The 27,772-nt window shown below is 69.1% G+C and overlaps 4 protein-coding genes and 1 long non-coding RNA gene across 12 annotated transcripts; 1 reads left to right on the top strand and 4 right to left on the bottom strand.

Annotated features, from left to right (window-relative positions):
• On the bottom strand, nucleotides 1-2,259 carry LOC311629912 (complement component C8 gamma chain-like). 4 transcript variants are annotated; one of them, XM_084898489.1, is made up of 7 exons: nucleotides 1,973-2,259; nucleotides 1,767-1,903; nucleotides 1,582-1,652; nucleotides 1,406-1,513; nucleotides 997-1,098; nucleotides 503-541; nucleotides 1-379 (listed from the first exon to the last, which is right to left on the bottom strand). In XM_084898489.1, the coding sequence occupies exons 1-7, from the start codon at nucleotides 2,108-2,110 to the stop codon at nucleotides 366-368; spliced, it is 609 nt and encodes a 202-aa protein (XP_084754615.1). In that variant the 5' UTR covers nucleotides 2,111-2,259; the 3' UTR covers nucleotides 1-365. The 4 variants fall into 4 exon arrangements, 3 of the variants coding, with proteins under 3 accessions (XP_084754615.1, XP_084754613.1, XP_084754614.1); XM_084898488.1 differs by lacking the exons at nucleotides 1-379; nucleotides 503-541 and adding an exon at nucleotides 803-914 and having other exon boundaries at nucleotides 945-1,098; XR_014796289.1 differs by lacking the exon at nucleotides 503-541 and having other exon boundaries at nucleotides 997-1,513.
• On the bottom strand, nucleotides 1-27,772 carry LOC311629914 (complement component C8 gamma chain-like). 3 transcript variants are annotated; one of them, XM_084898494.1, is made up of 7 exons: nucleotides 27,486-27,772; nucleotides 27,280-27,416; nucleotides 27,095-27,165; nucleotides 26,919-27,026; nucleotides 26,509-26,610; nucleotides 26,271-26,309; nucleotides 1-379 (listed from the first exon to the last, which is right to left on the bottom strand). In XM_084898494.1, the coding sequence occupies exons 1-7, from the start codon at nucleotides 27,621-27,623 to the stop codon at nucleotides 366-368; spliced, it is 609 nt and encodes a 202-aa protein (XP_084754620.1). In that variant the 5' UTR covers nucleotides 27,624-27,772; the 3' UTR covers nucleotides 1-365. The 3 variants fall into 3 exon arrangements, with proteins under 3 accessions (XP_084754620.1, XP_084754619.1, XP_084754618.1); XM_084898493.1 differs by lacking the exon at nucleotides 1-379 and adding an exon at nucleotides 25,789-26,167; XM_084898492.1 differs by lacking the exons at nucleotides 1-379; nucleotides 26,271-26,309 and adding an exon at nucleotides 26,329-26,426 and having other exon boundaries at nucleotides 26,457-26,610.
• LOC311629908 (F-box/WD repeat-containing protein 5) lies at nucleotides 2,449-6,524 on the top strand. Of its 2 annotated transcripts, none has more exons than XM_084898474.1 (8): nucleotides 2,449-2,653; nucleotides 3,546-3,761; nucleotides 3,972-4,129; nucleotides 4,369-4,543; nucleotides 4,704-4,852; nucleotides 4,937-5,511; nucleotides 5,578-5,790; nucleotides 5,865-6,524. In XM_084898474.1, the coding sequence occupies exons 1-8, from the start codon at nucleotides 2,464-2,466 to the stop codon at nucleotides 6,100-6,102; spliced, it is 1,914 nt and encodes a 637-aa protein (XP_084754600.1). In that variant the 5' UTR covers nucleotides 2,449-2,463; the 3' UTR covers nucleotides 6,103-6,524. The 2 variants fall into 2 exon arrangements, with proteins under 2 accessions (XP_084754600.1, XP_084754601.1); XM_084898475.1 differs by lacking the exon at nucleotides 2,449-2,653 and adding an exon at nucleotides 2,716-2,916.
• On the bottom strand, nucleotides 9,342-10,332 carry LOC311629917. Of its 2 annotated transcripts, XR_014796291.1 has the most exons (3): nucleotides 10,290-10,332; nucleotides 9,701-9,940; nucleotides 9,342-9,660 (listed from the first exon to the last, which is right to left on the bottom strand). It is a non-coding gene; the product is annotated as an uncharacterized lncRNA (long non-coding RNA). The 2 variants fall into 2 exon arrangements; XR_014796290.1 differs by having other exon boundaries at nucleotides 9,342-9,940.
• On the bottom strand, nucleotides 10,383-12,216 carry LOC311629784 (prostaglandin-H2 D-isomerase-like; the record flags this gene model as incomplete). Its single annotated transcript, XM_084898181.1, has 3 exons — nucleotides 11,429-12,216; nucleotides 10,776-10,927; nucleotides 10,383-10,659 (listed from the first exon to the last, which is right to left on the bottom strand). Coding segments are annotated over exons 1-3 (537 nt in total), but the record flags the coding sequence as incomplete, so codon positions are not given.

Genomic DNA, 27,772 nt, shown 5'->3' with positions numbered 1-27,772 from the left:
CACTTTTAAAAAACACGTTTTTATTGATTTCAGAGCCGAAGGGACAGGGAAGGAGGGGGAGGGGAAGGGCGGAGGAGGGGGAGAGACATCTGTGGTGGGAGAGGATCCTGGGGCGGCTGCCTCCTGCACTGGCTCCTGGGGGTCCGGACCCCCGGGGAGGTCACACGCCCCCGCGAAGGCCTGGGTGACCCGAGGTGACCTCACGCCGGCCGGGCGGAGCCAGCACGAAAGGAAGGAGTGGGCTGAGAAGGTGGCATTAATGGGGCAGAGCCCAGGGTGCGGGTGCGGGTGCGGGCAGCCTCCAGCAGGGGGTGCAGGCCTCAGCGGCGGGTCCTTCCTGCCTCTCTCCCAGGGGCCAGGTGGCCTCACCTCTTGACCTCTGTACAGAGACCGACCCGGAGAATCAGCCAGCGAGACCTCTGTCCTCCGCCCTCCGCCCTCCGCCCTCCGCCCTCCGCCCTCCGCCCTCCGCCCTCCGCCCAGTGGGCTGCCGCCCACTCACCGTCCAGGACGTGGAACTGGACAGCGGCCTCACAGAAACCTGGGGGCCAAGCCGGGGTCAGTGTGGCCGGGGTCAGTGTGGCTGGACGGGGGTCAGTGTGGCCGGACAGGGGTCAGTGTGTCCTGACGGGGCTCAGTGTGGCCAGGGTCACATTGGCCGGGGCCTGGGTCAGTGTGGCCAAGGTCACTATGGCCAGGCCGAGGTCAGTGTGGCCGGGCCGGAGTCAGTGTGGCAAGACGGGGGTCAGTGTGGCCGGACAGGGGTCAGTGTGACCGGGGTCAGTGTGGCCGGGGTCTGTGTGGCCGGGGCCGGGTCAGTGTGGCCGGACGGGGGTCAGTGTGGCCGGGGTCAGTGTGGACGGAGTGAGTGTGGCCGTGGTGAGTATGGCCAGGCCGGGGTCAGTGTGGCCGGGGTCAGTGTGGCCGGGGTCAGTGTGGCCGGGCCCGCGGAGGGCGGGCGGACGGCCGCCGGGCCGGGGGAGGGGGTGCACTCACCGTACTGGGGGAAGTACAGGATGTGGTCCTCGGTCAGGCCGGCCCCCTGGACGCTCTGCTCAAACGCGCTCACCACCGAGTCGTCCACGGGGAACGTGCGGACTGTGGGACAGAGGCTCCTGGGGCACACGCGGGCCGGGGGGGCGGGGGGTGCAGGGCGCTCTGGGAACAGGGTCTGCGTGCCCGCACCCCGCCCCGCCGGGTCTGCCCCCGCCCCTTCCCCCCCTCCCCCCCCTCCTGTCCCACACCCGGGCCTATCTGCAGGGGCGCGTCCCTGGTCCCCCGATTGGCAGGCGAGGGTCAGGAGGGCAGGGGGAAGGAGGGGAGAGGGGGAAGGAGAGGAGGAGGGAGGAGGGAGCGGAGGGCCTGTGTGCCCTCTGGACCGGCCCGGCTCCCGGTGGACACGCACCGTACAGCTTCACCGAGAGCCGGCGCGCCCGCTCCAGGTACAGGATGGCGAAGGCCCGGTAGTCCGTCTCCCCCACGACCACCTGCACGTCCCCCCGGGCGCCTCGAGCTGGGCAGAGACCGGCGGCGTCAGCCCCCGCCCCCCCAGCCCTGCCCCCCTCCTGCCGCCTGGCTCACCTGGGAGCAGGAAGCGGCCCGGGAGCTTGGTGTCCCTGTAGAGCTGCCGTATCTGCCAGCAGATGCCGTCCCTGGGGGGGCGCGAGGGCAGTGGCTCGGGCACCCACCCTGGGCGGCCCGTGTGGGCAGCGGGGAGGCCCCCCGGGCTGGGACAAGGTGGTCGGGACAGGCCGTGCAGGACTCACAGCTTCTGGAAGGTGTTCACAGCCGTGGCTGCCCCCTGGGGCGCCACCTTCACTGCGGTGGCCTCCGCCCGGTGGCCCTGCTCCTGCAGGAAGCGGCAGGAGGACGCCATGGCCGCGAGGAACCAGGTCCCTGCAAACTGAGGCGGCGGGTGAGGGCCGAGGGAGCGCTGTCAGGCCTGGCCCTCCCCTCAGAGCCGGCCAGCTACCTGCTGAGCGTCGAAGCCGGCCTTGGGCTGGACGGCGCTGATGGGGGACGGGCGCTGGGGGGGTCTCTGCGCCCCCAGACCCGGGGAGCCAGCAGCCAGGACCAGAGCCCAGAGGAGCGCAGCCCCGGGCGGCAGCATGGCGGCGGCGGTCTGAGCGGCGCCGGGGCAGGATGAGGCCGGCCTGGGTCGGAGTCCACTGCCCGGTGCTGCCCAGGAAGTCACGCCGGATCCCCAAGCCCAGCCAGGGTCCCACCCCCAGCTTCCCTCCGAGTCCGGCCTCCGCCCGGACACCTGACCTCACCTGACCCTGACCCGCACCCCAGGCCTGGCGCCGGGCCGGGTGCAGAGTCCGGGCACCTGCCTGGCCACGGCGCCACCGGCTCCTGCGCACATTTGTCTCCGTTAACCCGCCCGCCGCTCCTGGAAGTAGGCCGGTCTCTTTTAATTTTTAAAAATGTTTTTATTGATTTCAGAGAGGAGAAGAGACATGAATGACGAGAACCACGGATCGGCTGCCCCTGCACGCCCTCTACGGGGATGGAGCTCCCAGCCCGGCCTGGGCCCTGACCGGGAATCAAAGCGTCACCCCCGGTTCCGAGGTCGCTGCGAGCCAGCGAGCCAGCGAGCCCCGCGGGCGCCGGGCGGGCGAGGCCCGGGAGGAACGGACCTCGGGGCGCGGAGGTGGGTCTGGACCCCCGCCGGCGCCGCTCCTCCCGGCCGCCGGGGGCGCTCTTCTGGTCTCGCCGAGCGCGCAGCGCCCTGAGCGCCGCCGGGTGGGGCGCAGGCGCAGTGACGCAGCTGCGGGGGCCCATCGATGCCTCGGCGCTCGAGGCGCCGGCCTGGGCCTGCACCGCAGAGACGCGGCGGCGGAAGCGGGGCGGCGGAAGCGGGGCCGCGGGCCGGGGCGGGGGCAGCGCTGGCGGCCGGAGGCGGAGGCGGCCGCGGTGAGTGCGCCCCCCCCTGGGGAGTGTAGTCACCGCCGCCGCCCCCGGCGCCAGGGCCGCGGAGCGTCCACACCGGCCCGGCCCGCCCTGACCCCGGCCGGCCCGCCAATGAATGAGCCGAGGCCCGCCCGGCCCCCCGCGGAGGTGGAGGGGGCGCTGGGCGGTCCTGGCCCCCCGCCGCCGGCCCGCGGGCTCCCCTCGGCCGCAGGCGGAGGCCCCCGGGCGGCGTCTGGGGCGCTGGGCGGGCGGACCCCAAACCCTTTCAGGGAGGAAGCCCCCGCCGACCGCTCCGCAGCCTGGGCCGGCCGCAAGGTCACCGGGGCCTGCGTTTCTTGGTCTCGGGGCGGCCGCCGGCCCTGGCACCCATGTCTCCCTGGGCCCACCCACAGGCCTCTTAGCCGGGAACCTTTTGGGTCGGGCGGGTCCGGGTCCCCTCGGGCTGCACCAGGCCAGGAAGTGCTGAGGGTCTGCTGCTCGCGGGGGATTAGCGGGAGCCCCACGGGCGCCTGGCCCTCCATGCCTGGGTTCCCACAGGGCAGCTGGCGGGCTGGAGGAGTGGCCGCAGGGCCCCTCTCCTCGGGTGGAGGTTCGGCCTTCAGGCAGCTGAGGAGGTCGTGCGTGGGTTTCAGGGCCGCCTGGGCAGAATGTCACGATGGACGAGGGGGGCACACCCCTGCTCCCCGACAGCCTGGTCTACCAGATCTTCCTGAGCCTGGGCCCTGCGGACCTGCTGGCCGCCGGGCTGGTGTGCCGCCAGTGGCAGGCCGTGTCCCGGGACGAGTTCCTATGGAGGGAGCAGTTCTACCGCTACTACCAGGTGGCCCGCGACGTGCCCCGGCACCCAGGTCAGCACCGTGCCTCCCCACCGGGCCGCTGGGTGGGCAAGGCCGAGAGTCCCCAGGTCCGCACACCAGAGGGGCCCAGCCGGGCGGGGCCTGGGGGCCTGGCAAGGAGGCCGGAGGATCAGGCACCCCGAGGTTGGGGTGGTGACTAGCGAGCTCCAGGGCAGGGCTGCCCCCCGCCAGGCCCCAGCAGTGACACGCCCGCCCCCCCAGCGGCCACGTCCTGGTACGAGGAGTTCAGGCGGCTCTATGACACGGTGCCCTGCGTGGAGGTGCAGACGCTCCGGGAGCACACCGACCAGGTCCTGCACCTCAGCTTCTCCCACTCGGGCTACCAGTTTGCGTCCTGCTCCAAGGACTGCACCGTGAAGGTGAGGGCAGGCGGGGCGGGGGGAGAGGGACGGCCGTGGCTGAGGTGCCTGGCGGCCTCATCCCCGTGGAGGGGCAGGTCAGGACCATCCAGGCCCGGAGACTGGCCCTGCTGCTCTGGAGCCGAGCCCTGGGAACCTGCCCTGGGCTGGGCCCATCTGGTGGCAGTTCTGAGCACCTGTATAGGCCTGATGGGACGGATGAACGGACGGCCAGGCTCGACCCTCCCGCCCCCACACAGATCTGGAACAACGACCTGACCATCTCGCTGCTGCACAGCGCGGACATGCGGCCCTACAACTGGAGCTACTCCCAGTTCTCCCAGTTCAATCAGGACGACTCGCTGCTGCTGGCCTCGGGGGTGTTCCTGGGGCCCCACAGCAACTCCTCCGGGGAGATCGTGGTCATCAGCCTCGGTGAGCACTGGGCACTGGCCACCCGGCCGCCCCCGCTGCTTCCCTGCACTGGCCACCCACCCGCCCCCGCTCCTCCCCAGACACCGTCCTGCTGCCCACCCGCCCTGCAGCCCGCCTCCTGCCCGGCCCCCGCTGCCCGCCCGCCCCTGCTCCTCCCCAGACACCTTCGTGCTGCTGTCCCGTGTGCGCAACAAGCCCTACGACGTGTTTGGCTGCTGGCTCACCGAGACCAGCCTCATCTCAGGGAACCTGCACCGCATCGGGGACATCACCTCCTGCTCCGTGCTCTGGCTCAACAACGCCTTCCAGGTGAGGCGGGCGGGCAGGCGGGCGGGGGGGGCGGCCCCGGGCCCAACTGCCGGCACCACCACCTGCGCCCCTCTCGCCCCCCAGGACGTTGAGTCTGAGAACGTCAACGTGGTGAAGCGGCTCTTTAAGATCCAGAACCTCAATGCCAGCACCATCCGCACGGTGATGGTGGCCGACTGCAGCCGCTTTGACAGCCCCGACCTCCTGCTGGACACCAGCGCGCCCCCGGGCCGCGTCTTCGACCTCAGCAGCGACAGTGACCATGAGGAGGAGGAGGAGGAGGAGGCAGCTGGCCCAGCCCCGGTGCACACCGAGCGCTGGCGGCGCCTCCTGCACGGGCTCCTGGACGCCCGGGCGCGGCGGCCGCTGGCGGAGCGCATGCTGGAGACCAGGGTAGCGCAGCTGCTGGCCCGGGGCCGCACCAAGCCCCCCGAGGGCAGTGCGGCCTGCGCCCAGGACAAGCTCCTCATCTTCACCACCGGCTGCCTCACCTACTCCCCGCACCAGATCGGCATCAAGCAGATCCTGCCGCACCAGATGACCACGGCGGGGCCCGTGCTGGGCGAGGGCCAGGGCTCCGACGCCTTCTTCGACGCCCTGGACCACGTGATCGACGTGCACGGGCACATCGTGGGCATGGGCCTGTCCCCCGACCACAGGTGCGTGGGGTGCGGGGGGGGGGCGCCTCGTGTGTGCACGCGCGCGAGCAGAGTGCCCTCGCCCAGGTACTTGTACGTGAACAGCCGCGCCTGGCCCAGCGGCTCAGTGGTGGCCGACCCCATGCAGCCGCCGCCCATCGCCGAGGAGATCGACCTGCTGGTGTTCGACCTCAAGACCATGCGGGCGGTGAAGCGGGCCCTGCGCGCCCACCGCGCCTACACGCCCAACGACGAGTGCTTCTTCCTCTTCCTGGACGTGAGCCGGGACTTCGTGGCCAGGTGGGCGCCGCGGCGGACGGCGGGGCGGACGGCGGGGGGCGGGCCGGGCGCGGGGCTCACCAGCTGTCCCACAGTGGGGCCGAGGACCGGCACGGCTACGTCTGGGACCGCCACTACAACATCTGCCTGGCCAAGCTGCGGCACCAGGACGTCGTCAACTCCGTGGTCTTCAGCCCCCAGGAGCAGGAGCTCCTGCTGACTGCCAGCGACGACGCCACCATCAAGGCCTGGCGCTCGCCACGCACCGTGCGTGCCCTCCAGGCCCCCCGCCCGCGCCCCTTCTTCTCCTGGTTCGGCAGCCAGAGGCGCTGAGGGGACCGAGAAGCGCCGCGTTCGGCTGCAGGACCGCAGGCTGCGAGGGAGCTGCTGCCGGAGGGCGTGGGGTGGCGGAGCCGCAGCAGCAGCAATGCCTGCGGAGGGGGTCCGCGGGCGCAGAAGACGCGGGACCCACCACGCTTGTGCACACACTCCACCTCCCACGGCCGTGACACTGGCTCCTGGGCACCTGGGCGGCCTCCGGGCTGCTCGGGGTGCACAGGACACTGGGAGCCCCCTTCACACACTCCTCTCCCTAGGCCTGGGCCCTGGGCCGTCAGCACGACCCTCCCCCTGGCTGGCCCTCTGGGCCCTGGGGGTGGTCCTGGCCCAGCCTGGCCCTGGGAGCCCAGGTCACTGGGCCTATGGACTGCATGTCACTCCTCACGTGTTCAGGACTGAATAAACAGTTGGCAGCAGCACACTGTGTCGTCTCTAACAGACGCAAACCGAGCGCGGACGCACATGTCTGAGAATGCAGAGCGGGAGCTGCTGGCTCCCGAAGCTAAGCACCCGTCACCGATGGTGGGGGGAAGCACCCGCAGAGCGTCTGGCCTGAGCAAAGGGCATGGACCAGAAACCCACAGATAAGATGGCGCTCGGGTGACGGACTGCCCCCCCCACCCCTTTCCCGCTCACTGTGGAGCCAGGCAGGAAAGAGGATAGGGCGCACACACCGTCATCCTCCTGGGCGGCATAACTGTTGAGACACAAAACCCCCTGCACCCCAGTCCGGTCAACCAAAAACCCAAGATCCTCCTGGAACCAGAAAGTGGGTTTAGGAAGCGTACAGGTGCCGCTGTAACACAGTAACTGACCAGGTCTCTGAACACCAGGCTTTAGCTAAAAAAGGAGGAAACTACAGGCGGGAACCTAACCGAGTACGTGAGGGCATCGCGCGCCACTCCGCACAGGCCACCAGACCCCTCCTCGGCCGGGCTCTGCTCGGGGGCAGGCCTGGCGGCCCGGCCCAGTCCCCTGGGCTTTCCTAGCGGCGGGCAAGGTGACTAAGATGCACACTTGTCTGCAGAGGAGCTGGTGCAGCTGAAGCGACTGAAAAACCAGAATGAAGCGGGAGGAGTCCCCCCACCGAGGGCTGGCAGTGAGGACAGCGTGCTGGTTCCCCTTCGGAACACGGCTCACACACACGGCCATTTCACAGTAAAATCCACGGGGGGGAGGTCAGTCACATGGACGGGCGTCTACTCAGCGAGGGGCTGGGCAACGGGAATCCTTTGCAAAAAAAAACGCAGACCCAACCTCATGCGTGAGGACCACCGCCCCATGTGACCTGCAGCCACCCCTCCAGAGGAGCCACCCTGGACACCCACCGACCCGCAAGCACCAGCCGTGAGAAAGTCACTTCTGCTCCGAGAAACACGGTAAGAGGATGGAAGATAAACCGACAGGAATAGTTGCAAATTACATACCAACAACACTGGTTTCTGGACCACGTAACTCCGCAGTTAGAAACCCAACTTTACGGGAAAAGAATCGGACACGTTACCAAGGAGACAGTCCACGTTGTTAGACATTAGGCACCTGCGAATCAAAGCCCAGACAGAGCCGAAACCGGTGTGGCAAAGGTCCCGGGTTCGATTCCGGTGAAGGGCATGTACCTTGGTTGCGGGCACATCCCAATGGGGGGTGTGCAAGAGGCAGCTGATTGATGATTTTCTCATCAATGTTTCTGACTATCCCTCTCTCTTCCTCTCTGTGAAAAATCAATAAAAAATTTTTTAAAAAGCCCAGACACCATGCCTGCTATATGTGCGCGCGTGCGCGCGCACACACACGGTGCCCACGGGGACTGCGGGCACAGTGGGGTCAGGCCAGGCGGCCTCAGGCCACGGCTGCACCACCGAGCGGCACTGGCCGGGCTTCAGTCCTCCCCTCGGTCCTGGCGGCCCAGGCCGAGGCCGAGGCGGGTGCCGGCAGGAGGGACATTTTCCAGGTGCTCACAGATGAGTGGCCTCAGGGCCCCTCTCGGAAGGGCACTGACCCCATCACGGGCCCCACCTTCACCACCTAGGCACCTCCCAGCACCTGCACCCCGGGTTCAGGGTGGGACTGGTCGGGGACACACACGCGCGCGCGCAGACCCCAGCAGCGTCTCTGGAACACGGTTTCAGTTTATGAATTTAAACTCGTGGTGGCCTGGCAGCCTGCACTGCGAGGAAGGGACAGTCACCAGGGCAAGTGGTGCCCACGCGTGCAGAGCAGCTCCATTGGCGCCGGCCCGGGCCTGTGCAGAGCTCAGAGGCGCTGGGTCCGGGAGCCGCAGAGACCCCTGGCGCTCACAGCCTCCTGGCCTCCCAGCAGCCTCAGGGGACGCGGGCCGTTCCCCCGTAGGTCACAGGCCGAGGCTGTGGGTCCCAGGACCGGGACCTCTGCTGCCCGTTCCCCTGACCTCCCTTGGCCCTTTCTACCGTCACTGATGGTTCGGAGCCGCGCTGGGCGGACAGCCTCTGCCCGTGGCTGCCTGGCCCGGACATCAGGCACCCACAGCGCGGCCTGGACTGGCGCTCAGAGCTCAGAGCTCCGAGGGCTCCATGGCAGGACACCCTCCCACTTGCCGAGAACCATGTGCGCACACACCAGATACAAATGCCAACGTCAAGCCCCATGTCACAGACAAACTCAAACCACCTCGAGGACGGTCCAGCCCCGGGGCAGCAGGTCAGCAGCGCCGTCCACAGAGGAAGCCCGTCCAGCATCAAGTCTAAATGGGGACAGCACCCCCACGTCCGGGGCGGAGGTGGACACGCGTGCTCGCTGCATCATTCTGTGCTTCTCTGTCCTTTAACTTCTCACCAGAGACTCGTGACAATGTCAAGGGCAGTCAGACTCGGGGATCCCTCTATAGACGCAGGCAGCCCACCAGCCGGACTCGGGGGCCCAGAGAACAGGACACCCCGTGCCCCACCCCACAGGCTGCGGCCTCGGGGTCAGTCTACCAGAGAAGCTCTGGATCAGGGGCAGGAAGGGAGGCCAATGCTGCCGTCAGATCCCAGCAGGGACCCCGCACGCCCCACGGGGTGGGGCCGGCCCAGAACGGGGGAAGGTGTGGTCCTGCTCTCGAGGCAGCCCCTGGGGAGGTCTGAGGGAGGAACCAGTGAAGAACATTCCAGAAGAAAGAACCGCTGTCTTCCCAAGCACACTGGTGTGAGCTGAGCGTCAGGGAACCACAGAGCCGCTCAGGGGAGACGGGCTGGGGGCCAGGAGGGAGCCTCACCACAGGTTCAACCATTTAATGACGACTCCCCGGCCTCACAGGAGCGGTGGGGCTCTCAGGACGAGCCGTCGCCCCCGCTGGCCTGGCCAGGCCGGCACAGCAGGTCCCCGCAGAGCCAGCCCAGGCCCCACACGGTCCTTGTCTCCAGGGCCCAAGGGCGGGACAGGCACGGCGCCCCTCGCGGGCGACTCCCATGCAGCCCGCCTGCCCTCTGCGCCTGGCCCTGGGCTCCGGCCGCCTGGCAGGGCCCCCCCCACACCGGTGGCCTGTGGGGCTCTCCAGGCCCCGGCCCAGCAGGACCTGGGCTGAGCCCCGAGGCTCTCCGGGGACGTGCGGTCTGCCCAGCACGGCCGCTGTCACCGAGCGCGGCCAGGGGAGGTGCTAGAGCCCCGTCAGGTCCACGATGGCCTTGATGAAGATGGCGTCGTCGCGCACATACGAGTTCTTGGCCTCCATCTTGGAGACGGGGCAGAAGAGGGGGCAGCCGCTCGCAATGTTCATGTCACTGACGGGCCTCTGGAAAGAGGAGGAGGTCACGTCGGGTCTGAAGGCGTCGATCACGTGCTCCCGGTTGTTCTGGTCCAGCAGCATGAGGGTCACCTAGGAGGAGTCCGAGGGCAGCGTGAGCCCGCCCACCCGCCCCGCCGGCGGCCCCTCGGTGACGGTGCCCATTCTGACGCTTTCTGTCCTCGGACACCTGGGCCCCCCAGAGCCGAGCCAGACCACACGCACTCCTGGGTTTGCTCAGTGTGTCCAGCACATCCGCGTGCCCAGCCACGCCCAGGACCAGCCCCTTCCCAAGGCCCCGAGCCACTGCCCCGCCCCCAGCCCAGGTCTGGGCTCCCACCCAGGAAGGCCTCCCTTGGACGGGCTCTCCCGGCGGGCAGGCGGCGGCGTCTCACTGTGGAGTTCCGGCCCGCGGCAGCGCAGGGCAGCGCCCACTCCGCACCTTTTGGTTGAAGGGCCAGCGCAGGAGGGCGTCATGGAGGGCCAGCGCAGGATGGGGTGCTGTCGCCTGCCCGTCCAGTAGGGGGAGCGATGAGGTCTGGGGAGACCCCCCGGGGCAGGGCGAGGCCGAAAGGACTGGCTCCAGGGTGAATCCTGGTGTCCCCCTCACCCCCCACTGGGGGCAGATCCAGCCAGACGCCAGGCTCCCCAGCCCGGAGGGGAGGCCCTCAGCCTGCTGGGCTGGGGTGCTGTCACCCGCAGTGCGTCCAGGCCTCTGGCGTGGGGGCCACTCACAGGGGCTGCTGTAGCTGTAGTGGCCGGGGGTGTCCGTAGGCGACAGCAGCACGCTCCGCATCTCATACTCCTCTCCCCTGCGGGCAGGGCACCGTCAGGGTCAAGCGTGGGGCTCTGGGCCGGCAGCCAGCCACGGGGGCAGGCCGGGCCCTGGGGGAGCCCTCAGCCCCGATGCCCCCCCCCCCTGCACCACCTGAGGAAGCCGGTGGTGAGCTTGAGGACGCCGTCCCCGTGCTCAGGCGCGGCCGGGGCCACCACGACCAGGCACATGGACAGGATCTCCTGCTTCTCCCGCAACCAGCTGGCGTTGGAGGCCAGGCCCACGGCGAACCAGCTCCCCAGGAACTGCAGACGGACCCCCGTCAGCCAGGGCCCACGGGCCTCCCGGTGGGCACCCCGCCCTCCATGTCCCGTGGCCAGTCCGCCCCCAGCCCAGCTCCTCGCAGAGCGGGAGCTCAGGTCACTGGGCAGTTTGTGGGGGCTGGGGGTTGGCCACTGGTGTCCACGACACTGGACGCTCCAGGGAAGGACAGGGCGGCGGGCGGACCCAGTGCCGCGTCCACGGGAGTCTGTGGCCCCCCAGGCCCTCCCTGTCTGCGTCTCCCGCCCGGGGGTGTCCCAGCTCCGGGCCTGCTTCCCCCAGCACCCGAGCTCCGAGGGTGACTGTTTGGAGGGTAGGCAGGCAGGGGGCCGGCGTGTCTGCAGGTACCGTGTGAGGCCTGTGGACACGGGCTTCCCCGCTGGAGGAAGGGCAGCGTGGCCGGTCGGTCCTCTCTCTGGGGGACAGCCCAGGCAGAGCCCCTCCCTCCGCAGAGCCCTCCCCGGGGGACCGGCCGGAGGCCCCACCTGGTCCTTCTGGAAGCCGGGCTGCTCAGAGGCCAGAGCCGGGGCCGGCAGGACCCCCAGATCCCCCAGCAGGACCAGCGCCATCCACAGGGAGCGCGGAGCGGCCATCGGGGCTGAGCTGGCGTCGGATTCGGAGGCGGGAGCAGCAGTGAGGCCGAGCGGGAGTTGCAGGATGGGCAGAGCCGGGGGACCCTATTTAAGGGCCCGGCTTGGCCTGCGCCGGAGCCAAGGCCGGCCCCGGGGCGCGTGACACCGCAGATCCCCCCCGCCCCCCCCCCCGCTTCCCCCCGCAATGGCTCGGATCCCACAGGCAACCTGCCCGGGGGCTGGGGCTGGGGCAGCGGGGCCCTTTCCAGAGACAGAACCGGCCCTGGGGCTGATGGGGGAGGGCACTCAACCGCAGCCCTGCCTGTCCCTGGCCTGCCGGCCGCTGCCGCCTGGGATGGGGTGTGCTGGCCCCTCCTGCCACCCCCCAGAAACAGGTGCTGGGCCCTGGCACTGCCTCCGGTCACACAGGAACAAGGGGGCGGGGGGACCTGTGGCCCGGTGCAGGGGGGACCCCAAGAGGCCCCCTGGGGGCACCCCAAGAGGCCTGTGAGCTGAGCTCAGCGGCCGAGCAGACATGAGGCCGCTATGTCCCTGAGCGGCATGTGCCGGGGAGGGCTGAGGGGGAGGGGGCTGCTCACCTGCTGCCCCAGACACCGGGGTGCAAGGAGCTGCCTCGTCCTCAAACAGCCCCAGGCCACCCCCAGACAACCCCCAAACCACCCCCTGACCACCCCCAGACCACCCCCAGGCCACCCAAGGCCACCCCAGGTCACCCCCAGACCACACGAGGCCACCCCCAGACCACCCCCAGACCACACCAGGCCACCCCCAGACCACCCCCAGAACACCCTCAGGCCACCCCAGGTGACCCCCAAACTGCCCCCAGGCCACCCCCAGACCACCCCAGGTCACCCGCAGGCCACCTCCAGACCACCCCCAGGTCACCCACAGGCCACCCTAGGTCACCGCCAAACGACCCCAGGCCACCCCCAGACCACCCGCAGACCACCCCCAGGCCACCCCAAGACCACCCCCAGACTACCCCAGACTACCCCCAGACCACACCCAGGCCACCCCCAGACCACCCCCAGGCCACCCCAGGCCACCCCCAGGCCACCCCAGGCCACCTCCAGACCACCCCAGGTCACCCCCAAACCACCCCAGGTCACCCCCAGACCACCCCAGACCACCCCCAGGCCACCCCCAGACCACCCCAGGTCACCCTCAAACCGCACCCAGACCACCCCAGGTCACCCGCAGGCCACCTCCAGACCACCCCCAGGTCACCCACAGGCCACCCCAGGTCACCGCCAAACGACCCCAGGCCACCCCCAGACCAACCGCAGACCACCCCCAGGCCACCCCAGGCCATCCCAGGCCACCCCAAGACCACCCCCAGACTACCCCAGACTACCCCCAGACCACACCCAGGCCACCCCAGGCCACCCCCAGACCACACCCAGACCACCCACAGGCCACCCTCAGACCACCCCCAGACCACACCAAGTCACCCACAAATCACCCCCAGGCCACCCCAAGACCACCCCAGGCCACCCCCAGGCCACCCCAGGTCACCCCCAAACCATCCCAGGCCAGCCCCAGACCACCCCCAGGCCACCCCCAGGCCACCCTCAGGCCACCCCATTCCACCCCCAGACCACCCCAGACCCCCCCTCTTCCCGGGGCCGGAGAGCAGCCAGACCCGGGAGGGGCAGGACACAAATGGAGCAGCGTCCCGCAGCCCTCAGCCGGCCCCAGGGCCCTGGCTCTGTCCCCTGCGGCTCTTGCGCGCTGGGAGGCCGGGCTCAAGTGGGGCACACAGCATGTGGGAACCCCAGGGACTGACTTCACAAGGCACCGGCTCGGCCCTCGGGCACAGCAGCTCCGGACACGGACTGACCTTCAACCTTAACCAGGACAGATGGACCAGGCTGGCTCTCACCAGTCGGGACCAGTCTGAGGTCCTGTCGGAATGGGCCGTGTGGATCCGTGTACAGACCCCTCCCCCCTAAGATTCCTCTGCTCCCCCTCCCCCTCCTGATCTCCGTGCCCGCCTGCCGGTGCCCACAGTGGGTGGGTGTTGGCCTAAGGCTGCGGGTCCCATCCGTGCTCTGCTCTCACCCTCCCTGTCCCTTCCCCTCTCTCTGAAAGTCAGTAAGAAAGCAAACCAAGCCAAACCCCGTGCCCTGGCGGCTGTGAGCATGGCCTGTGGCTGCCGGCTCCTGAATAAACTGTCTTTTCTCTACCCAGCACCTGCTGCTCCTGTTCAAAGGGGCAGGGAGCCCCCCGGGGCTCCGCATCCCGAGGGCAGGGCCAGCTCCGTGGCCCCGGGGCCCGGCCAGGCGGGAGGGCAGCCCAGGAGGGAGGGCACCCCAGGCGGGAGGGCACCCAGGAGGGAGGGTGCCCAGGCCGGTGGGTGCCCCGCCTGCTGGGGGTCCAGTGAGGACCGACGCCGCCTGGGCCGGCCCGGGTGCTCCGGATGCCGCCGCCCACCCAGTGGTCACCCGGTGTCGGTGCCGGCTCCTCCCGACACCCAGTGTGTGTTCTCTGGGGGAGGGTGCGGGCACAGACGGGGCCAGGCTCCGGGGACAGCTGTGCCTGGACGTGGCCTGGCCCTGGGGAGGGAGGTTTGGCGAGGAGTGAGGACGGAAAGGCGGGGGGCAGCAGCAGGGGCTCACTGTCCAGGGGCTCACCCCGCCCCCAGGCCTGGCCCCCCAGCCGGCCTCCATCAGCTGCCACGGCTGCCCCTCAGCTCCCCGAGCCTGGGCATCAGGCAGGGTGGGGCCGGGATCTGGGCGGGCTCCTGGCTGGATGTGTGGGGTGTCAGGCAAGGAGCTGAGGGCCGGGGCTGTCTTGCTCAGCCCCCAGATGGGGAAATGTTGGGGGGACCCGCTTCACGTGTGCCCTCCCGCTCCCCAGAAATAAGCAGGTCGACCGGGATCAGGGCTCCAAGCAGCTTTATCTGTAAAACCTAGAGGGGGACGTAGGCGAGCTCACCCCCCCACGCCGAGCCCAGACCACGCCCGGTCACGCCCGGTCACGCCGGGCTGCCCCCTCTGTCCTGAACCCCAGCAGGCTCAGCCACCGCCGTGAGCTGGCACAGACTGGTCACCCCAGATGGCGCTGGGAGGGCCTCGGGCGCGGGGACCCCCTCCGCCCCGCCTGGGGAGGGCTCTGGTGGAGGGCCCAGGGAGCTGTGGACGCCGCACGGCCTCCTGGGCCTGGAGACGCACCGGGCGGCCCCCGGGACCCCGAGCCCCTGAGATGCCGGTGGAGGCAGGTGTGGTGGGGACCACAAACAGGCCCGTTGTGCCCGCAGTGAGGTCTGCCTCCCCCGCACCCTCGCCAGCCCCGGGGGCCGCGGGCACCTCGGCCAGCCCGGGGCAGCCAGGACCGAGCTGAGGGTGCAGCGGCTCAGGGTCACCTGCTGCCCAGGGCTGAGTCCGGCCGAGGAGGGGGTGGAAGTCCGCGCCCATTAATCCGGGAACCGGAGAAGGTGAGTCCTCCTGCCAGGCATTCCTCCGCCAGGGGGAGCTCCCAGACTCACAAAGAGACACTGTGTCCCCCCCGAGAGGCGGCGTGGCGGGCGCCTGCGTGCACCTGTGTGTGCACTTGCATGAGTGCGTATGCATGCAGGTGTGTGCGTGTCTATGTGTGTGCAACGAGTGTGCATGTCTATGTGTGCAAGTCTTTGTGTGCATGTCTCTCTGTGTGCAAGTCTATGTGCACACGTGTGTATATGCGTGTGTGCATGCCTCTGTGTGAAACATGTGTGCATGAAACAGGCAAGTCTGTGTGCGCAACGTGTGTGTGTCTGTGTGCAGCATGTGTGCGTATGTGCATGTGCATGTCTGTGTCTCTCTGTGTGTGTGCATGTCGCTGTGTGTGTGTGTGCACATCTCTGTGTCTCTGTGTGTGTGTGTGTTCATGTCTCTGTGTGTGTGCACTTCTTTGTGTGCGTGTCTGTGTGTGTGTGTGTGTGTGTGCACGAGCATGAACAGTGGACGATGTTCCCTGGTCCCCCATCAGCCCAGGAAACTAGCTCTGGCCCCAGGATGGAGGAGGAGGGCAGGTCCCTGAGCTCCTGCAGGCACCCAGGCTGCTCTGCACTCAGGCTGGTCCCTGGCGGCCAGAGCTCAGACCCCTCGCCGAGCCCTCCTGGCGCCCACTCCCGGTTCCCGTCCCTGCAGGTGGTCACAGGCTGGGCGGGGGAGGACCCAGCGCACGCTGCACCTCTCCAGTCATGGGCGGCGGGCGCCGGCGGGGACAGAGTAGGAGCAGCCTGGCCTCCGGGCATGCTGGGGCCGGGACAGTCACTGGGGTGGGGAGGCCCTCACCCTCCAGGCCTGCCCTCCCTCAGCCTCCCGCCGGCTCTGAGAGGCCTGGACGTGGGCATGGGGGGCTTGTCCCAGCCGGGCCCCTGGGAACCTGCCCCGGGCCCCCTGCGCCCTGGCCACTCTGCCCGGTGACCAGCAGGAGGCAGAGGCCACCTGGACACAGCTGCCTTTTCCAGCCCCCCTCCCGCTGCAGGCCCGAGGTGAGGGGTGGGCGAGCAGGCCCAGCTGTCTCCTGACCTCCCGGCGAAGGGGGGGTCCCCATCAGGCCACGCTCCCCGTGGGGACAGGAATCTGACCCGAGCAGCTGGGCGGGGTCAGGGGGGGCCTCGGCGGGATCGCTCGGGTGTTTGCACAGGTACCTGCTCCCACCTCCGAGGGCGGCCACCCAGCTCCCTGCAGCTGAGCCACATTCCAGAGTGGACACGACCCGGCTTTTCCAGGAACTAACCTGGGGCTCGTCGCAGCAGCTCTGCCGGAGGGCGGGGTGGGGCAGGAGCCGCGGTGGGGGACCAGGAGGGACCGGACGGGGCGACCCCACGTGTCTCCAGAGAACAGCAGTTACCCAGAATCCCAAGGCCATGGTCACCCAGGGACCCGGGATGGGCCCCCCTCGCGCCACGGCCGCGAGCAGGCAGGGCCGCGGAGACCTGGCCCACGCTCTGCCGCGTGGGAGCAGCCATGTCCGCCGACGGAGACCGGACGGGCGGACACCGGCCCTCCCCTGGGACACTGTGCGGCCACACGGGGGGGGTGGGGGCGGGGACGGGGCTGAGCAGACACAGGACCGCTGTGGGGCCACGCAGAGGGGTCCCCGGGGAAGTCAGACCCGGGGGGGGGGGCCAGGCGCCCCTGGACCAGGCCCGGGAGGTGGGGGGTGTCCCGGGACGAGTCGGGGTGGGCACAGAGAAAGTTCCAGAGAGCGGGCACACACACCGCAGTGGACACACGACGCCCGGAGTTGTGCACACACCCGGTGAAACGGTTACCGGAGGCCCGGCCGGGCGGCGGCTGAGCGTCACCCAGCAGCCAGGGGTCACCGCTCCGTCCCCCCAGGCCCGGCCCAGGCTCCATCCCCGTGGGGGGCGGGCAGGAGGCAGCTGGCCATTGATTCTCTCTCATCATGGATGTTCCTCTCTCCCTCCTCCCCCTTCTTCTCTCTGAAACCAATTAAAACAATTAAAAAGGGTAACAATGAGTAAGGCCACAGGCTAATGAAGAGAAGATGGTGTAATGAAGGTGAATTCTAAAGGAGGGGACGGGGCCGCTGTCAGAGAGGGCGTGGGGCAGACACTCACCCCGATGCCCCTGCCCCCCCAGGGCTCCTGCCCTCACTGACCCTCCCTCCGCGGGGGCGGGGCCCACGTGACCTCTGACCGGGTCGCCATGGGAGGCGGTGGCGGGGGCCGGCCGCGTTGTCCTCAGCAGGCGGTCCGATAGGGCGCCCAGTCTGAGGGGGACACCGCTCAGGAAGGGGAGCAGGGGGTGGGCTGAGGGGGTGCCCGGACGCTGCCCCCACCAGCCTGTTCTTTGGGAGCCCCCTTTGCCTCCCGACTCAGTGCAGACCAGGAGTCCAGAGGCAGTGGGCGTGCAGAGGGGAGCAGGGCCCGGGGGGAGCAGAGGGGGGTGCAGAGGTCGGGGTGAAGCAGGGTCCAGGGGAGCAGGGTCCAGCGGGGAGCAGGCCCTGGGGGGGTCCAGGGGGTGCAGGGACCTGGGGGAGAGCAGGGCTGGGTGCTACCTGGAAAGTCCGGGAAGACGATGTTGGCCTCGGACAGGCCCTGGGCCTTGAGGAGACACAGGAACTTTCCCAGCGTCTCCGTCTGAATCGCCCACAGTCGGACTGGAGCCCAGGACACAGCACGGCCTCAGCCCTGGGGTGGCCCGAGGGTGGACACCCGTCCCCTCCCCGCTGGGGTGGCCCCGGCCCAGCACCTGCCACTGCCCTTTACACCCCCCGCCCCCTACATCCTCTGTCCCCTACACCCCCGCCCCCTTCACCCGGGCCCCCTACAACCGCCACACACACCCCGCCCCCCCGGTCGCCCTACCAGCCCCACCGGCCGCTGAGGGGCTGGAGCACGGGAGGGCTCACACTCTCTGGGGGTCACACTCTCTGGGGGAGGGCTCACACTCGCTGGGGCTCACACTCGCTGGGGGGTCACACTCGCTGGGGCTCACACCCACTGGGGGGGTCACACTCTCTGGGGGGTCACACTCGCTGGGGGGTCACACTCGCTGGGGGTCACACTCGCTGGGGGGTCACACCCGCTGGGGCTCACACCCACTGGGGGGGTCACACCCGCTGGGGGTCACACGCGCTGAGGGAGGACTCACACCCACTGGGGGGCTCACACCCGCTGGGGGTAACACTCAAGGGGGCTCACACAGCAGGTGGACCCTCACGATGGCCCGGCGGGCCGACTGCCGGCGGGAGCTCATGAGGGCGAAGGTGCTGTAGTCCGTGTCCTGCACCCACACGTCCTCCGTGTCCGTCCCGAGCTCTGGGGGGCACAGGGGTCAGGGGGCCTCCGGCCAGCGCCCCGCCCCCGCCCCGCTCGCCGCTCACCCCCGCGGTTCTCCACGGAGAACGCGTCCGGCCGGGCCGTGGGAATCAGCACGTACGACCAGGTGACACAGCGCTGGCCCCTGGGGAGGCAGAGGGGAAGGTTCCGGAACCCGGCCTCCCAGGAGAATGGGGGGAGGGTGAGCAGGCCCGCAGGCCGGGGCTCGCTGCCCCCTAGGGCCCTGGCCACCTGTGCCCCTCAGGCCACCTGCCCCCTGAGCGGCCAGGCTGAGCTCTGCCTCCTGGCGGCCTCTGCCCCCCCTCCCCCGGCCGCCGAGCACGCCTGAGGGCTCAGATGGGGGTGCAGTGACCACAGAGCCTCTGGGGGGCCCGGGAGAAGTGGGCACATGACTCAGGAAGACCCATCAGCCCTGGCTGGTCTGGCTCAGTGGGTAGAGCATCAGCCTGAGGACTGAGGCGTCCTGCGTTTGATTCCAGCCAAGGACACGTGTCCAGGTTGCAGGCTCGATCTCCAGTGGGGAGTGTGCAGGAGGCAGCTGATCAATGATTCAATCTCATCACTGATTTTGAAAAATATATATATTTTATTAATTTTTTTACAGAGAGGAAGGGAGAGGGATAGAGAGTTAGAAACATCGATGAGAGAGAACCATCGATCAGCTGCCTCTTGTAAACCCCTACTGGGGATGTACATACAACCAAGGTATATGCCCTTGACCGGAATCTAACCCGGACCCTTCAGTCTGCAGGCCGCCACTCTATCCATTGAACCGAACCGGTTTCGGCTCATCACTGATTATTAAAAAACTATGTTTTTTTTAAGTTTAAAGAGAAAAGGAGAGGGAGAAAGAAGGAGCCCACAACCGTGGCAATGCCCTTGAGGGGACTGAACCCAGGACCCCTCAGTTTGCAGGATGACATTCTATCCACTGAGCCAGACCAGCCAGGTCATCATTGACGTTTCTCTCTCCCTCTCCCTTTGACTTTGAAATCAATTTTTTAAAAAAAGACCAAGCGGCTCTCAGGGCCTCGCTGGCCTGGGTGCGCCCCCTCCTGGGCCTGGGACCGGGACCCTGAGGGTGGGGCTCAGCCACCATCTTGTCCTGGGAGGTGAGGACCTGGCTGCATGGGGTCTAGGAGACAGAGCTGAGAGGGGAGGGGGCACACGGGAGGGGGCAGAGGGAAGGCGGGGGACAAGGCCCTGCTCACACCGTCTGGGCTGCTGGATCCAGCCGAGCCTGAAGCCCATAGCCCTCGGCTGAGTTTGTTCTGGCGAAGGCTCCCCCTCCCCTTTCGGTGTACCCCCCAGGGCAGGGTTAGGTCACCGCAGCCGGTGCTGCCCCGGCATCAGGAGGCCTGGGGGGACCTGAGCCGGGGCCTTGGCTTCGGGGCGCAGGCCGGGACCCCCACTCACCGGACCATGGCATAGGTCACCTCGAGCTGCTTCTTGTTATTTTGCGTGAACGTCGCTGTGAACGGGCTCAGCAGGCGCCGGTCCGCCTTGCTGTGGGTGCTGCCCGCCAGGCCCAGCACGAACCACTCCCCCTGGAACTAAGGGAGCCGGGCTGGGCCGGGCCCGAGGCCGAGCCCCCGCAGGCCGAGCCCCCGCAGGCGGAGCCCCCGCCGGCCGGGCCCCCGCAGGCCGGGCCCCCGGAGGCCGGGCCCAAAGGCCGAGGCCCCTGGAGCGAGGGCCCCTGGGGCTGGCAGAGCAGGGCCCTGGCCGGCGGCTGCCTCTCTGAGGGACGGGGTGTCCCCTAAACAGGGGCGGTGAGGGCTGCAGCCCGGGTGCCGGCTCTGGTGGAGCTCAGGGGTCTCCCCGGGGCCGGGGCAGGGACATGGTCTGAGAGCCGGTCCCCATCTCTGCAGGCCTGCCTCTCCCTGCCTCTCGCCCGCTGCCCCCGCCCTCCCACCTTATCCACCCGGAAGGCCTGCTCGGTCTGGACGGTGGTCGGCCCGTTGGACGGCGGGGTCATTCTGGCCATGGCGTCCAGCCCCACGAGCAGCACCCACAGGGCCCACGGAGGTCCCATCCGGCCACCGGGAGACGGGGCCCGGGCGCTGCCGACTCAGTGCCTCCGACAGGCCTGCCCCGGGCCACCAGGTGCCTCCCCCAGGCCGGGCAGCAGGGAGTGGGTGCAGGGCCGGGGGGCTGGGGCGGGCCCTCTTAGATCTGCCCACTGAAGATGGGGGGGCTGTAGGGGAAGGAGGGGGCAGGAAGGGGAGGTGCCTCCCAGGTCTCTGGTTCTCGCCTTCTCATTGCTGACACCGTCCCCACCCCGCCCGGTCCCCCCGGCTCTGACCCCCTTCTGAGCGCCAGCCTGTGCCCGGGCAGAGGACGGAACGCACCGGGCCAGGGCCAGGCCTCCCAGTGCCAGGGGGCCAGAGCCACCGTGTTCCTGCCGCAGGGACCTGGTGTCCTGCCCGCCACCCGCACCCGCTGCCCACAGCCCCACCCGGAGTGTGTGACCAGTCAGGGGGGGTGGCACAGGTGGCTCTGAGCCTGCAGGTCCTTCCTGCCCAGCCCCCCCAGAGGGAGATCTGTCGGTTGCGGTCCTGTGGGTGCTGGACTCTGCCCCAACTGGGAAGACCCTGTCCCTGACCTCTGAACCCCATCCGGGGCCACCTGCTCCCCCACCCTCTCCCCCCCGTCCTGGGCCACCTCCTCCCTCTGCTCACACTCAGCCTGTTCTGAGCAGGAGCCCCAGCCGGGCCCCTCAGAGAGCCCGGCCCCCGGCCCCCGGCCCCTCTGTGTAGGCTCAGGCCCCGGACGGAGGACCGAGCCCGCGGACGGTCCCCCTCCCTGGCACACGCTCTGCTCCTGGTCAGTGGTGTCTGCCCGGAGACAACCCACGGGGAGAGAGGTTCCCAACCACATGACTGTCCCCCCAAGTCCCAGGGGACCCCCTCTTCCCCCTCCCCCCAAGGCTGGGGTCCCCGCTGGGCCACCAGCCCCTCAGCCTCCCAGGCGGCCTCATCCACATTGGCCTGAACAGAGATGGGGGTGCAGTCCGCAGCGAGTCAGGACGGGACAGCGGGCCCCGCACAGGAACCGCCTCCCTGCCGGCTGGTAACCAGGGCCCCGGGGCGGCACCCAGCCCCCTCCCCGCGGGTTAGGAAAGTGAACGTGTGTCCCTGTCAGTGACTGCCCACAGCTACTGCTGTTCGCCTGCATGTCTGATTGGACCTCGGGAAGCACTTTTATTTTTAATTATTTTTTAATTTCTTTTTTAATAAATAATATATTTTATTGACTTTTTACAGGGCATCATTGACGTTTCTCTCTCCCTCTCCCTTTGACTTTGAAATCAATTTAAAAAGAAAAAAGACCAAGCGGCGCTCAGGGCCTCACTGGCCTGGGTGCGCCCTCTCCTGGGCCTGGGACCCTGAGGGTGGGGATCTGCCACCGTCTTGTCCTGGGAGGTGAGGACCTGGCTGCATGGGGTCTAGAGCAGACAGAGCTGAGTGTGGAGGGAGCAGAGGGGAGGGGGCAGAGGGAAGGCGGGGGACAAGGCCCTGCTCGCACCGTCTGGGCTGCTGGATCCAGCCGAGCCTGAAGCCCATAGCCCTCGGCTGAGTCTGTTCTGGCGAATGCTCCCCCTCCCCTTTCGGTGTACCCCCCAGGGCAGGGTTAGGTCACCGCAGCCGGTGCTGCCCCGGCATCAGGAGGCCTGGGGGGACCTGAGCCTGGGCCTTGGCTTCGGGGAGAAGGCCGGGACCCCCACTCACCGGACCATGGCAGGGAGTGGGTGTAGGGCCGGGGGGCTGGGGCGGGCCCCCTCAGATCTGCCCACTGAAGATGGGGGGGCTGTAGGGGAAGGAGGGCGCAGGAAGGGGAGGTGCCTCCCAGGTCTCTGGTTCTCGCCTTCTCATTGCTGACACCGTCCCCACCCCGCCCGGTCCCCCCGGCTCTGACCCCCTTCTGAGCGCCAGCCTGTGCCCGGGCAGAGGACGGAACGCACCGGGCCAGGGCCAGGCCTCCCAGTGCCAGTGGGCAGAGCCACCGTGTTCCTGCCGCAGGGACCTGGTGTCCTGCCCGCCGCCCGCACCCGCCGCCCACAGCCCCACCCGGAGTGTGTGGCCAGTCCGGGGGGGTGGCACAGGTGGCTCTGAGCCTGCAGGTCCTTCCTGCCCAGCCCCACCAGAGGGAGATCTGTGGGCAGCATGCCTTTGGGTGCTGGACTCTGCCCCAACTGGAAAGACCCTGTCCCTCACCTCTGAACCCCTGTCCCGGGCCGCCTGGTCCTCCACAGGGCCCACCTGTCCCGGGCCACCTCCTCCCTCTGCTCACACTCACCCTGTTCTGAGCAGGAGCCCCAGCCGGGCCCCTCAGAGAGCCCGGCCCCCGGCCCCAGGCCCCTCTGGGTCGGCTCAGGCCCCGGACGGAGGACTGAGCCCACGGACGGTCCCCCTCCCTGGCACGGGCTCTGCTCCTGGTCAGTGGTGTCTGCCCGGAGACAACCCACAGGAAGAGAGGTTCCCAACCACATGACTGTCCCCCCAAGTCCCAGTGGACCCCCTCTTCCCCGTCCCCCCAAGACCTGGGGTCCCCCCTGGGCCACCAGCCCTTCAGCCTCCCAGGCGGCCTCATCCACATTGGCCTGGACAGAGATGGGGGTGCAGTCCGCAGCGAGTCAGGACGGGGACAGCGGGCCCCGCACAGGACCCCTCCTCCCTGCCGGCTGGTAACCAGGGCCCCGGGGCGGCACCCAGCCCCCTCCCCGCGGATTAGGAAAGTGAACGTGTGTCCCTGTCAGTGACCCGCCCACAGCTAGTGCTGTTCGCCTCCGCGTCTGATTGGACCTTGGGAAGCACTTTTATTTTTAATTATTTTTTAATTTCTTTTTTAATAAATAATATATTTTATTGACTTTTTACAGGGCATCATTGACGTTTCTCTCTCCCTCTCCCTTTGACTTTGAAATCAATTTAAAAAGAAAAAAGACCAAGCGGCGCTCAGGGCCTCACTGGCCTGGGTGCGCCCTCTCCTGGGCCTGGGACCCTGAGGGTGGGGATTTGCCACCGTCTTGTCCTGGGAGGTGAGGACCTGGCTGCATGGGGTCTAGGAGACAGAGCTGAGAGGGGAGGGGGCACACGGAAGGGGACAGAGGGAAGGTGGGGGACAAGGCCCTGCTCACACCGTCTGGGCTGCTGGATCCAGCCGAGCCTGAAGCCCATAGCCCTCGGCTGAGTCTGTTCTGGCGAAGGCTCCCCCTCCCCTTTCGGTGTACCCCCCAGGGCAGGGTTAGGTCACCGCAGCCGGTGCTGCCCCGGCATCAGGAGGCCTGGGGGGACCTGAGCCGGGGCCTTGGCTTCGGGGCGCAGGCCGGGACCCCCACTCACCGGACCATGGCATAGGTCACCTCGAGCTGCTTCTTGTTATTTTGCGTGAACGTCGCTGTGAACGGGCTCAGCAGGCGCCGGTCCGCCTTGCTGTGGGTGCTGCCCGCCAGGCCCAGCACGAACCACTCCCCCTGGAACTAAGGGAGCCGGGCTGGGCCGGGCCCGAGGCCGAGCCCCCGCAGGCCGAGCCCCCGCAGGCGGAGCCCCCGCAGGCCGAGCCCCCGCAGGCCGGGCCTCCGCAGGCCGGGCCTCCCCAGGCCGGGCCTCCGTAGGTAGAGTTCCCGCAGGCCAAGCCCCCCGGAGCGGGGGCCCCAGGGGCTGGCAGAGCGGGGCCCTGGCCGGCCGCTACCTCTCTGAGGGACAGGGTGTCCCCTTCCCAGGGGCCATGAGGGCTGCAGCCCAGGTGCGGGCTCCAGTGGGGCTCAGGCGTCTCCCCGGGGCAGGGGCAGGGGCGGGGTCTGAGAGCCGGTCCCCATCTCTGCAGGCCTGCCTCTCCCTGCCTCTCACCCACTGCCCCCGCCCTCCCACCTTGTCCACCCGGAAGGCCTGCTTGGTCTGGACGGTGGTTGGCCTTTTGGACGGCGGGGTCAATCCTGCCAGGCCGTCCAGCCGCGCGAGCAGCACCCATAGGGCCCACGGAGGTCCCATCCGGCCACCGGGAGACGGGGCCCGGGCGCTGCCCACTCAGTGCCTCCGACAGGCCTGCCCCGGGCCACCAGGTGCCTCCCCCAAGCCAGGCAGCAGGGAGTGGGTGCAGGGCCGGGGGGCTGGGGCGGGCCCCCTCAGATCTGCCCACTGAAGATCGGGGGGCTGTAGGGGAAGGAGGGCGCAGGAAGGGGAGGTGCCTCCCAGGTCTCTGGTTCTCGCCTTCTCATTGCTGACACCGTCCCCACCCCGCCCGGTCCCCCCGGCTCTGACCCCCTTCTGAGCGCCAGCCTGTGCCCGGGCAGAGGACGGAACGCACCGGGCCAGGGCCAGGCCTCCCAGTGCCAGTGGGCAGAGCCACCGTGTTCCTGCCGCAGGGACCTGGTGTCCTGCCCGCCGCCCGCACCCGCCGCCCACAGCCCCACCCGGAGTGTGTGGCCAGTCCGGGGGGGTGGCACAGGTGGCTCTGAGCCTGCAGGTCCTTCCTGCCCAGCCCGCCCAGAGGGAGATCTGTGGGCAGCGGGCCTGTGAGTGCTGGACTCTTTACCAGCTAGGAAGACCTCTGAACCCCTGTCCCGGGCCGCCTGGTCCTCCACAGGGTCCCCCTGTCCGCGGCCACCTGCTTTCCACCCTCTCCCCCCTCTCCCAGGCTGCCTGCTCCCCAACCCTCCCCCCCTGTCTTGGGCCACCTCCTCCCTCCGTTCACACTCAGCCTGTTCTTAGCAGGAGCCCCAGCCAGGCCCCTCAGAGAGCCCGGCCCCCGGCCCCCGGCCCCTCTGGGTCGGCTCAGGCCCCGGACGGAGGACCGAGCCCGCGGACGGTCCCCCTCCCTGGCATGTGCTCTGCTCCTGGTCAGCGGTGTCTGCCCGGAGACAACCCACGGGGAGAGAGGTTCCCAACCACATGACTGTCCCCACAAGTCCCAGGGGACCCCCTCTTCCCCCTCCCCCCAAGGCCTGGGGTCCCCCCTGGGCCACCAGCCCCTCAGCCTCCCAGGCGGCCTCATCCACATTGGCCTGGACAGAGATGGGGGTGCAGTCCGCAGCGAGTCAGGACGGGACAGCGGGCCCCGCACAGGAACCGCCTCCCTGCCGGCTGGTAACCAGGGCCCCGGGGCGGCACCCAGCCCCCTCCCCGCGGGTTAGGAAAGTGAACGTGTGTCCCTGTCAGTGACCGCCCACAGCTACTGCTGTTCGCCAGCATGTCTGATTGGACCTCGGGAAGCACTTTTATTTAATTCTTTTTTAATAAAAAATATACTTTATTGATTTTTTACAGAGAGGAAGGGATAGGGATAGAGAGTTAGAAACGTTGATGAGAGAGAAACATCGACCAACTGCCTCCTGCACACGCCCTACCAGGGATATGCCTGCAACCAATATACATGCCCTTGACCGGAATCGAACCCGGGACCCTTCAGTCCGCAGACTGATGCTCTACCACTGAGCCAAACCAGCTTCTGCGGGAAGCACTTTTAAAAAACACGTTTTTATTGATTTCAGAGCCGAAGGGACATGGAAGGAGGGGGAGGGGAAGGCCAGAGGAGGTGGAGAGACATCTGTGGTGGGAGAGGATCCTGGGGCGGCTGCCTCCTGCACTGGCTCCTGGGGGTCTGGACCCCCGGGGAGGTCACACGCCCCCGCGAAGGCCTGGGTGACCCGAGGTGACCTCACGCCGGCCGGGCGGAGCCAGCACGAAAGGAAGGAGTGGGCTGAGAAGGTGGCGTTAATGGGGCAGAGTCCAGGGTGCGGGTGCGGGTGCGGGCAGCCTCCAGCAGGGGGTGCAGGCCTCAGCGGCGGGTCCTTCCTGCCTCTCTCCTAGGGGCCAGGTGGCCTCACCTCTTGACCTCTGTACAGAGACCGACCCGGAGACTCAGCCAGAGAGACCTCCGCCCTCCGCCCTCCGCCCTCTGCCCTCCGCCCTCCGCCCAGCGGGGCCGCCGCCCACTCACCGTCCAGAACGTGGAACTGGTCAGCGGCCTCACAGAAACCTGGGGGCCAAGCCGGGGTCAGTGTGGCCGGACGGGGGTCAGTGTGGCTGGGGTCAGTGTGGACGGAGTGAGTGTGGCCGTGGTGAGTATGGCCAGGCCGGGGTCAGTGTGGCCGGGGTCAGTGTGGCCGGGGTCAGTGTGGCCGGGCCCGCGGAGGGCGGGCGGACGGCCGCCGGGCCGGGGGAGGGGGTGCACTCACCGTACTGGGGGAAGTACAGGATGTGGTCCTCGGTCAGGCCGGCCCCCTGGACGCTCTGCTCAAACGCGCTCACCACCGAGTCGTCCACGGGGAACGTGCGGACTGTGGGACAGAGGCTCCTGGGGCACACGCGGGCCGGGGGGGCGGGGGGTGCAGGGCGCTCTGGGAACAGGGTCTGCGTGCCCGCACCCCGCCCCGCCGGGTCTGCCCCCGCCCCTCCCGCCCCCTCCCCCCCCTCCTGTCCCACACCCGGGCCTATCTGCAGGGGCGCGTCCCTGGTCCCCCGATTGGCAGGCGAGGGTCAGGAGGGCAGGGGGAAGGAGGGGAGAGGGGGAAGGAGAGGAGGAGGGAGGAGGGAGCGGAGGGCCTGTGTGCCCTCTGGACCGGCCCGGCTCCCGGTGGACACGCACCGTACAGCTTCACCGAGAGCCGGCGCGCCCGCTCCAGGTACAGGATGGCGAAGGCCCGGTAGTCCGTCTCCCCCACGACCACCTGCACGTCCCCCCGGGCGCCTCGAGCTGGGCAGAGACCGGCGGCGTCAGCCCCCGCCCCCCCAGCCCTGCCCCCCTCCTGCCGCCTGGCTCACCTGGGAGCAGGAAGCGGCCCGGGAGCTTGGTGTCCCTGTAGAGCTGCCGTATCTGCCAGCAGATGCCGTCCCTGGGGGGGCGCGAGGGCAGTGGCTCGGGCACCCACCCTGGGCGGCCCGTGTGGGCAGCGGGGAGGCCCCCCGGGCTGGGACAAGGTGGTCGGGACAGGCCGTGCAGGACTCACAGCTTCTGGAAGGTGTTCACAGCCGTGGCTGCCCCCTGGGGCGCCACCTTCACTGCGGTGGCCTCCGCCCGGTGGCCCTGCTCCTGCAGGAAGCGGCAGGAGGACGCCATGGCCGCGAGGAACCAGGTCCCTGCAAACTGAGGCGGCGGGTGAGGGCCGAGGGAGCGCTGTCAGGCCTGGCCCTCCCCTCAGAGCCGGCCAGCTACCTGCTGAGCGTCGAAGCCGGCCTTGGGCTGGACGGCGCTGATGGGGGACGGGCGCTGGGGGGGTCTCTGCGCCCCCAGACCCGGGGAGCCAGCAGCCAGGACCAGAGCCCAGAGGAGCGCAGCCCCGGGCGGCAGCATGGCGGCGGCGGTCTGAGCGGCGCCGGGGCAGGATGAGGCCGGCCTGGGTCGGAGTCCACTGCCCGGTGCTGCCCAGGAAGTCACGCCGGATCCCCAAGCCCAGCCAGGGTCCCACCCCCAGCTTCCCTCCGAGTCCGGCCTCCGCCCGG

Source organism: Pipistrellus hanaki (assembly GCF_964339955.1).
Source record: "Pipistrellus hanaki genome assembly, chromosome: 11".
NCBI lineage: Eukaryota > Metazoa > Chordata > Mammalia > Chiroptera > Vespertilionidae > Pipistrellus > Pipistrellus hanaki.
This window is presented reverse-complemented; position numbering and strand designations above follow the sequence as displayed.